Source organism: Salvelinus fontinalis, chromosome 23, assembly GCF_029448725.1.
Source record: "Salvelinus fontinalis isolate EN_2023a chromosome 23, ASM2944872v1, whole genome shotgun sequence".
Lineage (NCBI taxonomy): Eukaryota > Metazoa > Chordata > Actinopteri > Salmoniformes > Salmonidae > Salvelinus > Salvelinus fontinalis.
The window spans coordinates 24,684,223-24,696,065 of NC_074687.1; the positions used below are offsets into that span (position 1 = coordinate 24,684,223).

An 11,843-nucleotide genomic window follows, 5' to 3' on the forward strand; every position below is an offset into this window, starting at 1 on the left:
TATAATGCCTGTTCTGTACATTTCATTCATAATACTGTGTTATAGATGACACCTTCTGTGCTGACATTAAAAGGAGAATGGCAAACTCAACAAATATGTGTTTTCTATTCAGAGTCACGTAACACGTCCTGAAATAATGTGATTGGTTGGCTCCCTGCACTATAGAGAGTAGAACATCGGTCCATCAGGGAAAACAGTAGGTACAATGCAGATGGATGAAATGACCCATCTACATGCAACGTCACGGTGCAGGGCAGGCTGAGACCGGGGCTGAGACAAGAGCTGAGACCGGAGCTGAGGTTGGGGCTGAGACCGGAGCCGAGACTGGGGCTGAGACCGGGGCTGAGACCGGGGCTGAGACTGGGGCTGAGACTGGGGCTGAGACCGGGGCTGAGACCGGGGCTGAGACTGGACCTGAGACCGGGGCTGAGACCGGAGCTGAGAATGGGGCTGAGACCGGGGCTGAGACCGGGGCTGAGACTGGACCTGAGACTGGACCTGAGGTTGGGGCTGAGACTGGACCTGAGACTGGACCTGAGGTTGGGGCTGAGACTGGACCTGAGACTGGACCTGAGGTTGGGGCTGAGGTTGGGGCTGAGACTGGACCTGAGACTGGACCTGAGACTGGACCTGAGACTGGACCTGAGAGTGGAGCTGAGACTGGACCTGAGACTGGACCTGAGGTTGGGGCTGAGACTGGACCTGAGAGTGGAGCTGAGACTGGACCTGAGACTGGACCTGAGGTTGGGGCTGAGACTGGACCTGAGACTGGACCTGAGGTTGGGGCTGAGACTGGACCTGAGACTGGACCTGAGACCGGACCTGAGACCGGACCTGAGAGTGGAGCTGAGACTGGACCTGAGACTGGACCTGAGGTTGGGGCTGAGACTGGACCTGAGGTTGGACCTGAGACTGGACCTGAGGTTGGGGCTGAGACTGGACCTGAGACTGGGGCTGAGACTGGACCTGAGACCGGAGTAGAGACAGGACCTGAGACTGGACCTGAGGTTGGGGCTGAGACTGGACCTGAGACTGGACCTGAGACTGGACCTGAGACCGGAGCTGAGACCGGAGCTGAGACTGGAGCTGAGACCGGAGCTGAGACTGGAGCTGAGACTGAACCTGAGGTTGGGGCTGAGACTGGACCTGAGACTGGAGCTGAGACTGGACCTGAGACTGGACCTGAGACTGGAGCTGAGACTGGACCTGAGGTTGGGGCTGAGACTGGACCTGAGACTGGACCTGAGGTTGGGGCTGAGACTGGACCTGAGACTGGACCTGAGACTGGACCTGAGACTGGACCTGAGACCGGACCTGAGACCGGACCTGAGACCGGACCTGAGACCGGACCTGAGACTGGACCTGAGGTTGGAACATGTGAAACGTGTTGTTGTGTTTTTGGACCCATGGCATGGTGCTCCAGGCCGCTAGCGAGGTCTGTTGGTTGCCTTGGTGATCCAGGCCGCTAGCGAGGTCTGTTGGTTGTCTCACAAACCCCTCACTCCGGGGACCAGATTACATTTTTTATAAAGAGAGAGAGAGAGAGAGAGAGAGAGAGAGGGAGAGAGAGAGAGAGAGAGAGAGAGAGAGAGAGAGAGAGAGAGAGAGAGAGAGAGAGAGAGACAGAGAAAGAGACAGAGACAGAGAAAGAGAGAGAGAGAGAGAGAGAGAGAGAGAGAGAGAGAGAGAGAGAGAGAGAGAGAGAGAGAGAGAGAGAGAGAGAGAGAGAGAGAGAGAGAGAGAGAGAGAGAGAGAGAGAGAGGAGAGAGAGAGAGAGAGAGAGAGAGGAGAGAGAGAGAGAGAGAGAGAGAGAGAGAGGAGAGAGAGAGAGAGAGAGAGAGAGAAAGAGAAGAGAGAGAGAGAGAGAGAGAGAGAGAGAGAGAGAGAGAGAGAGAGAGAGAGAGAGAGAGAGAGAGAGAGAGAGAGAGAGAGAGGAGTGAGATCCATTCCATTCCAGCTAAGAGAGATGAGAGGACCATTCTAATGCTATTGAACAAGTTAAAATGACAGTCGATGTGGATATTACAAATGGTTGGATATTACTAATGGTTGGATATTACTAATGGTTGGATATTACTAATGGTTGGATATTACTAATGGTTGGATATTACAAATGGTTGGATATTACTAATGGTTTCACTTTTATTCGTGGAATTCTAATATGTGATCGTTTTTTCTTTTCTCATGTTATGTTTGATTTGTATTGGTTTCTCTTTCCATCTCTCGCTCTTTCTCTCTGTCACCCTCTTCTTCCCTCTCTGACTCTTTCCCCTTCCTCTCTCTACCCCTCCGTCCACCATCTGTTCAGCCTCTCCTCCAGGGAATACCTGTGTGGGATTAGCGTTGGAGCTGTACCACGTTTAATCAGTCATTACGCCACTAACTGTCCTTCCACAAACTGAAATGAACACTCATTTTCCTGTTGACTGGTCACACTGAGCCCACCGTGAGGAGGAAGGAACCGACAGGACGGAGTCCCAAATTGAACCCTATTAGGGCTAGGACTACTGTACTGTAGATGGCTGTACTCCTTGCCAAATTAAGTCCCTAACTCTCCTGTCACTTTCGGGTTTTAATTAAATCTATCTACATTTGGATTAAAATCCCCCAAAATGTAAGTCTCAGCTGTATTAGTCAAATTGACACCCTTCCAGCCACCCCTATTCCCTGTGGAGAAATATCTGTCTGGTTTCCATTTCTAAACCTCTAGCTGATATCCTTGTGGGTTGGGTAGGAATACTCCTTCCCTCCTGTTGAAGCAGCAAACCGGGACCATGAAGCTTCACAAAGCATGTTTGAGCTAAACCTGCCACTCGTTGATTTCCATGTGCTATGGCTGAGGACTGACTAACAGACAGAATGACTGACTGACAGAGAGACAGACTGACTGACTAACAGAGAGACAGACTGACTGACTGACTGACAGAGAGACAGACTGACTGACTAACAGAGAGACAGACTGACTGACTGACTGAGAGACAGACTGACTGACTGAGAGACAGACTGACTGACTGACTGAGAGACAGACTGACTGACTGACATACTGACTGACAGACTGAGAGACAGACTGAGAGACAGACTGAGAGACTGACTGACTGACTGACTGACTGACTGACAGAATGACTGACTGACTGACTGACTGACTGACAGAATGACTGGCAGAATGACAGACAGACAGACAGACAGACAGGCAGACTGACTGACTGACAGACAAACAGACTGACTGACAGAATGAGAGACTGACAGACAGACAGAATGAGAGACAGACAGACAGACAGACAGACAGACAGACAGACAGACAGACAGACTGACTGACTGACTGACTGACTGGCTGACTCGCTGACTGACTGACTGACTGACTGACTGACTCGCTGACTGACTGACTGACTGACTCTCTGACTGACTGGCTGACTGACTGGCTGACTGACTCTCTGACTGACTGACTGGCTGACTCTCTGACTGACTGATTGGCTGGCTGACTGACTGGCTGACTCTCTGACTGACTGACTCTCTGACTGACTGGCTGACTCTCTGACTGACTGATTGGCTGGCTGGCTGGCTGGCTGACTGGCCTACTGACTGGCTGGCTGGCTGACTCTCTGACTGACAGACAGACAGTGTGGAGCAGATAAAGACACCTCTTCAGAGCAACACTCGTCAGCTCTACTTCACACCACGAGGATCTCCTAGCCAGGAGCAGCGCAACACGCCACTCTGAATGTTGTTTCACCACAGTTCTGCTTCTCATCTAGCCTGATTATAATTACACAGCCAGATGACACAACATCTTGCAGCCCGTAGAGCAGCCTATTCCCTATATCCAGAGAAAGGCAGCCTATTCCCTATATACAGAGAAAGGCAGCCTAATCCCTATATACAGAAAAAGGTAGCCTATTCCCTATATACAGAGAAAGGCAGCCTATTCCCTATATACAGAGAAAGGCAGCCTATTCCCTATATACAGAGAAAGGCAGCCTATTCCCTATATACAGAGAAAGGCAGCCTATCCCCTATATACAGAGAAAGGTAGCCTATTCCCTATATATAGAGAAAGGCAGCCTATTCCCTATATACAGGGAAAGGCAGCCTATTCCCTATATACAGAGAAAGGCAGCCTATTCCCTATATACAGAGAAAGGTGCCTTCTAGAACCTAACATGGTCGCCTGTGTCCTGATAAGAGAACCCTTTGAGGAACCCTTTTTGGTTCCATGTAGAACCCTTTTCACAGAGGGTTCGAAATGGAACAGAACAGTGTTCTATCTGGAACCAAAAAGGGTTCTCCTATGGAGACAGCTGGTATTATAATGGGATAGCCTCATACCTCAGTCATATTATGGTATTATAATGGAATGGCCTCATACCTCAGTCATATTATGGTATTATAATGGGATGGCCTCATACCTCAGTCATATTATGGTATTATAATGGAATGGCCTCATACCTCAGTCATATTATGGTATTATAATGGGATGGCCTCATACCTCAGTCATATTATGGTATTATAATGGAATGGCCTCATACCTCAGTCATATTATGGTATTATAATGGGATGGCCTCATACCTCAGTCATATTATGGTATTATAATGGGATGGCCTCATACCTCAGTCATATTATGGTATTATAATGGGATGGCCTCATACCTCAGTCATATTATGGTATTATAATGGAATGGCCTCATACCTCAGTCATATTATGGTATTATAATGGGATGGCCTCATACCTCAGTCATATTATGGTATTATAATGGGATGGCCTCATACCTCAGTCATATTATGGTATTATAATGGAATGGCCTCATACCTCAGTCATATTATGGTATTATAATGGGATGGCCTCATATCTCAGTCATATTATGGTATTATAATGGGATTATTATAATGGGCAGCAGACTGTCAGGCCAACAACTCCACACACGATGTCATTATTAGGGACAGGAGCGTTCCATGATCATGTGACCTGACAAGGCAAACTCTAGGATCAAGTTAAAGGCTGAAGGTTCATAACTAGGGCCCAGAGAATTTCCTGACCAGGTTACACGATCAGGGAACAACTCCTGCCCCTGGTCATTCTATATCAGGGGTGTCCAACTCCGGTCCCTGGTCATTCTATATCAGGGAACAACTCCGGTCCTGGTCATTCTATATCAGGGAACAACTCCGGTCCCTGGTCATTCTATATCAGGGAACAACTCCGGTCCTGGTCATTCTATATCAGGGGTCTCCAACTCCGGTCCCTGGTCATTCTATATCAGAGAACAACTCCGGTCCCTGGTCATTCTATATCAGGGAACAACTCCGGTCCTGGTCATTCTATATCAGGGAACAACTCCGGTCCCTGGTCATTCTATATCAGGGAACAACTCCGGTCCTTGTCATTCTATATCAGGGAACAACTCCGGTCCCTGGTCATTCTATATCAGGGAACAACTCCGGTCCCTGGTCATTCTATATCAGGGAACAACTCCGGTCCCTGGTCATTCTATATCAGGGAACAACTCCGGTCCTGGTCATTCTATATCAGGGAACAACTCCGGTCCCTGGTCATTCTATATCAGGGAACAACTCCGGTCCCTGGTCATTCTATATCAGGGAACAACTCCGGTCCCTGGTCATTCTATATCAGAGGACAACTCCGGTCCCTGGTCATTCTATATCAGGGAAGAACTCCGGTCCCTGGTTATTCTATATCAGGGGACAACTCCGGTCCCTGGTCATTCTATATCAGGGAACAACTCCGGTCCCTGGTCATTCTATATCAGGGAGCAACTCCGGTCCTGGAGAGCTACCAGTTGTTCTGGCTAGGCTAGAACAAAACCCTGGAGACTCCAGTTCTTCAGAATACAAGAGACCTTGTTGAGACTTGGAAGGGTCGGAGGTGGAATGCATCCCAAATGGAACCCTGTCTATATAGAGATGTATGGACTCTGGTCTAAAGTAGTGCACTATATAGGGAATAGGGTTCTATAGGCCTCTGGTCTAAAGGAGTGCACTATAATAGGGAATAGGGTTCTATAGGGCCATGGTCTAAAGTAGTGCACTATATAGGGAATAGGGTTCTATAGGGCCCTGGTCTAAAGTAGTGCACTATATAGGGAATAGGGTTCTATAGGCCCCTGGTCTAAAGTAGTGCACTATAATAGGGAATAGGGTTCTATAGGGCCCTGGTCTAAACTAGTGCACTATATAGGGAATAGGGTGTCATTTGGGACACAGGGTGTAATGTTATTGTAGAGTGTAATTCCATACCTGGTCTCCAGGGGGATGTTGCTGTTTAGCAGCCAGTTGTCGTGGGCGGAGCCTGAGTCCTGGCCACTCCCCTGGCCCTCGGGAGGGGCGGAGCTGTCTGTGGGGGCAGGGCTGGGGTTGGAGCGGGGCGTGTACTGGCCCCTGTTCAGAGAGTTGATGGAGGCAGCATGGTGCTGGTGGTTAGGGGAGTGGGACATTGACAGGGGCAGAGGAGGCGTCCGTAACCGAGAGGAGTGGTTCTGAAACACAGCGTCTGGAGAAAGGCGGGGGGAGAGAAGAAGAAACATGATAATGCTTTAGAAAACGTTCAGTAGGGAGACATCTGGGATGTCATTTGACAGGCAGAAAGAGAAAACATATCATTAGATTACATTCGACTTTATTGTATCTATTATGATTTTCACAGAAATGCACCACGTTTAAAAATTCCACAACAACAAAAAAGAGAGACATGGAGACCATGAATGGTTAATATATATTTCAGTAGTGTATTCAGTCATTTCCTTTTAAATAGACGCTTCAGACATCTAAGACGTGTGTTTTTGTGAAATCCAGTCAGATACAGAAATGTTCAGAGCAAAAAGTAGAGCTTCTGTAGTGATAAAAGAGACACATTCCAGAAGTCTGCCGTTCACAGAGAGATGCCCTCAGGTTGAACAAAAGCTTTGTGAAGCAGGGTTTCTAAGTTTACACAAAGTGGCAAAGACAGAGACAGATCTTTACTGTTCACTTTTTATTGTTTATTTCACTTACGTTTATTATCCATTTCACTGGCTTTGGCAATGTAAACATATGTTTCCCGTGACATTTATTTATTGTTTTTATCTTTATTTAACGACGGCCTAGGAACAGCGGGTTAACTGCCTTGTTCAGGGGCAGAATGACATTTTTTTTTTACCTTGTCAGCTCAGGGATTCGATATTGCAACCTTTCGGTTACCAGTCCAATGTTCTAATCACTAGGCTACCTGCCACCCCAATAAAGCCCCTTGAATTGAATTCAGAGAGAGAGAGAGACAGAAAGAGAGAGAGACAGAGCGAGAAAGACAGAGAGAGACAGACAGAGAGAGAGACAGAGAGAGAGAGAGACAGAGACAGAGACAGAGAGAGAGACAGAGAGAGAGACAGAGAGAGACAGAGAGAGAGAGAGAGAGAGAGAGAGAGAGAGAGAGAGAGAGAGAGAGAGAGAGAGAGAGAGAGAGAGAGAGAGAAAGAGAGAGAGAGGGCTATTTATGGGCCCCCTGCCCTATTCTTTCTCCTCTCTCTGTCCTGATGGGACCTGGCTGATTAGTGATGGCTCCATTAGCAGCTCTAAGTCACACAAGCTGTTTATCAAGGAGCTGCAAAGCACCCCAGTTACCCATTCTCTACTAAATCCCCACTATTTCAAGTTCATAATTTCTCCCTAATGACCTCATCCACTGAATGTCCTGCTTTCTGCCTGCCACGGAGCACTGCGACCAGCGATGGGAGTTAAACTATCCCACTAGCCCCAGGAGTTAAACTATCCCACTAGCCCCAGGAGTTAAACTATCCCACTAGCCCCAGGAGTTAAACTATCCCACTAGCCCCAGGAGATAAACTATCCCACTAGTCCCAGGAGTTAAACTATCCCACTAGCCCCAGGAGTTAAACTATCCCACTAGTCCCAGGAGGTAAACTATCCCACTAGCCCCAGGAGTTAAACTATCCCGCTAGCCCCAGGAGTTAAACTATCCCACTAGCCCCAGGAGTTAAACTATCCCACTAGCCCCAGGGACAGGAGTTAAACTATCCCACTAGCCCCAGGAGTTAAACTATCCCGCTAGCCCCAGGAGTTAAACTATGCCACTAGCCCCAGGGACAGGAGTTAAACTATCCCGCTAGCCCCAGTAGTTAAACTATGCCACTAGCCCCAGGGACAGGAGTTAAACTATCCCACTAGCCCCAGGAGTTAAACTATCCCGCTAGCCCCAGGAGTTAAACTATCCCACTAGCCCCAGGAGTTAAACTATCCCGCTAGCCCCAGGAGTTAAACTATGCCACTAGCCCCAGGGACAGGAGTTAAACTATCCCACTAGCCCCAGGAGTTAAACTATGCCACTAGCCCCAGGAGTTAAACTATCCCGCTAGCCCCAGGAGTTAAACTATGCCACTAGCCCCAGGGAAAGGAGTTAAACTATCCCACTAGCCCCAGGAGTTAAACTATCCCGCTAGCCCCAGGAGTTAAACTATCCCGCTAGCCTAAGGAGTTAAACTATCCCGCTATCCCCAGGAGTTAAACTATCCCACTAGCCCCAGGAGTTAAACTATCCCACTAGCCCCATGAGTTAAACTATCCCACTAGCCCCAGGAGTTAAACTATCCCACTAGCCCCAGGAGTTAAACTATCCCACTAGTCCCAGGAGTTAAACTATCCCACTAGCCCCAGGAGTTAAACTATCCCACTAGCCCCAGGAGTTAAACTATCCCACTAGCCCCAGGCACAGGAGTTAAACTATCCCACTAGCCCCAGGAGTTAAACTATCCCAATTGTCCCAGGAGTTAAACTATCCCACTAGCCCCAGGAGTTAAACTATCCCACAAGCCCCAGGAGTTAAACTATCCCACTAGCCCCAGGAGTTAAACTATCCCACAAGCCCCAGGAGTTAAACTATCCCACTAGCCCCAGGAGTTAAACTATCCCACTAGCCCCAGGAGTTAAACTATCCCACAAGCCCCAGGAGTTAAACTATCCCACTAGCCCCAGGGACAGGAGTTAAACTATCCCACTAGCCCCAGGAGTTAAACTATCCCACTAGCCCCAGGAGTTAAACTATCCCACGAGACCATGTAGACCCGACACATGGGAACCCATAACCCAAAAACGTCAATACAGGTAAATGCATTTTCACCATTGACCTATAGGGGGGGTGCTACACACGACCTGACGCTTTGCTGAAATGGCACTCTATCGGCTTTTGTTCAGAGTGGAAAAGAAATATATACAAGTGTGCTAACTTTCACGCTTCTATTCCAAATCGAACACTTTTCAGCTTATCTCCTGGACCATTAGTATCCAGTGGTGTTGTTGTTAGAAGACTGATCCAGAATCCCTTTCACCAACAGATAAACAACTGATGTCCTTGTGCACTTCTCACGCTGCGTCCCCAATGACACCCTAGGGAGGGCTCTGGTGAAAAGATGTATACTACATAGAGAATATGACACCGTTTGGGACACGGACCCGGTATCACTCAATATATTACCCTGTCTGCTGGTCCCATTCATCAATCAATGCCTACTTACAGCCTCCACTCTACGAGACTGACTGGCTCCTCTCTGTTGCTTCTGGCCGTCTTTATTTCACACATACCCACAACACTACATTGGCAATTTACAGAGCAGGGGGACTGGAATATAGACAAGAACACGTCCCAAATAACAACCTGTTCGCTATCCAGTCAGACAGTCAGTCAGTCAGCCAGTCAGTCAGTCAGACAGTCAGTCAGACAGTCAGACAGCCAGACAGTCAGCCAGTCAGTCAGTCAGACAGTCAGACAGTCAGACAGACAGTCAGCCAGTCAGCCAGTCAGACAGTCAGTCAGACAGACAGTCAGTCAGACAGACAGTCAGTCAGACAGTCAGACAGTCAGTCAGACAGACAGTCAGTCAGACAGTCAGTCAGACAGCCATACCGTAAGTCAGACAGCCAGTCAGACAGCCAATCAGACAGACAGCCAGCCAGTCAGTCAGACAGTCAGTCAGACAGCCATACAGCCAGTCAGTCAGTCAGTCAGACAGACAGACAGTCAGACAGCCAGACAGCCAGTCAGTCAATCATACAGCCAGATAGTCAGTCAGAAAGACAGCCAGCCAGTCAGACAGTCAGTCAGACAGTCAGACAGACAGTCAGTCAGACAGACAGACAGACAGTCAGTCAGTCAGACAGACAGACAGTCAGTCAGACAGTCAGTCAGACAGCCAGACCGTAAGTCAGACAGCTAGTCAGACAGCCAATCAGACAGCCAGCCAGTCAGTCAGACAGACAGACAGTCAGACAGCCAGTCAGTCAATCATACAGCCAGATAGTCAGTCAGTAAGACAGCCAGTCAGACAGACAGTCAGTCAGACAGCCAGACAGCCAGTCAGTCAGACAGACAGACAGACAGTCAGTCAGAAAGTCAGACAGACAGTCAGACAGACAGTCAGTCAGTCAGACAGTCAGTCAGACAGTCAGTCAGTCAGTCAGTCAGTCATTCAGGTTTTGAGTCATTTCAGATGTTTGGTTGTATGGTCCAGGGTTGTCCGATGACAAGTCAACATATCACTGCCGCGGTCTTCCCCCTCTTCAAAAGGGGAGACACTCTTGACCCAAACTGTTATAGACCTATATCCATCCTGCCCTGCCTTTCTAAGGTCTTTGATAGCCAAGTTAACAAACAGATCCCCGACCATTTAGAATCCCACCGTACCTTGGTTTCAGAGCTGGTCATGGGTGCACCTCAGCCACGCTCAAGGTACTAAACGATGTCATAACCGCCATCGATAAAAGACAGTACTGTGCAGCCGTCTTCATCGACCTGGCCAAGGCTTTCGACTCTGTCAATCATCGTATTCTTATCAGCAGACTCAACAGCCTTGGTTTCTCAAATGACTGCCTCGTCTGGTTCACCAACTACTTCTCAGAGTTCAGTGTGTCAAATGGGAGGGCCTGTTGTCTGGACCTCCAGCAGGTATATTTCACTGGTCACCATAGCAACACTCACTCGTAGCACACGCTCCAGCAGGTATATTTTACTGGTCACCATAGCAACACTCACTCGTAGCACGCGCTCCAGCAGGTATATTTCACTGGTCACCATAGCAACACTCACCCGTAGCACACGCTCCAGCAGGTATATTTCACTGGTCACCATAGCAACACTTACTCGTAGCACACGCTCCAGCAGGTATAGTTCACTGGTCACCATAGCAACACTCACTCGTAGCACACGCTCCAGCAGGTATATTTCACTGGTCACCATAGCAACACTCACTCGTAGCACACGCTCCAGCAGGTATATTTCACTGGTCACCATAGCAACACTCACTCGTAGCACACGCTCCAGCAGGTATATTTCACTGGTCACCATAGCAACACTCACTCGTAGCACGCGCTCCAGCAGGTATATTTCACTGGTCACCATAGCAACACTCACTCGTAGCACGCGCTCCAGCAGGTATATTTCACTGGTCACCATAGCAACACTCACTCGTAGCACACGCTCCAGCAGGTATATTTCACTGGTCACCATAGCAACACTCACTAGTAGCACACGCTCCAGCAGGTATATTTCACTGGTCACCATAGCAACACTCACTCGTAGCACGCGCTCCAGCAGGTATATTTCACTGGTCACCCCCAACGCCAACACTTCCTTTGGCTGCCTTTCCTTCCAATCTGTAAATATCACACCCAACTACCTCATCATACTGTCTGCTTTTCTGCTTTTTTGCACCCCAGTATCTCTACTTGCACATCGTCATCTGCACATCTATCACTCCAGTGTTGATGCTAAATTGTCATTATTTTGCCTCTATGGCCTATTTATTGCCTTTACCTCCCTACTCGTCTACATTTACACACACTGTATAC

General features: G+C 48.5%; 1 protein-coding gene across 6 annotated transcripts in view; it reads right to left on the bottom strand.

Moving 5' to 3' along the window:
* Window positions 1-11,843, bottom strand: part of LOC129821062 (teneurin-4-like) — a 511,923-nt gene that overhangs the window by 154,164 nt on the left and 345,916 nt on the right. For all 6 annotated transcript variants that reach the window (XM_055878317.1, XM_055878316.1, XM_055878314.1 and 3 more), the window contains one exon: window positions 6,249-6,501. In XM_055878317.1, the coding sequence (XP_055734292.1) occupies window positions 6,249-6,501 (253 nt within the window). The remainder of the gene's footprint in view (window positions 1-6,248; window positions 6,502-11,843) is intronic.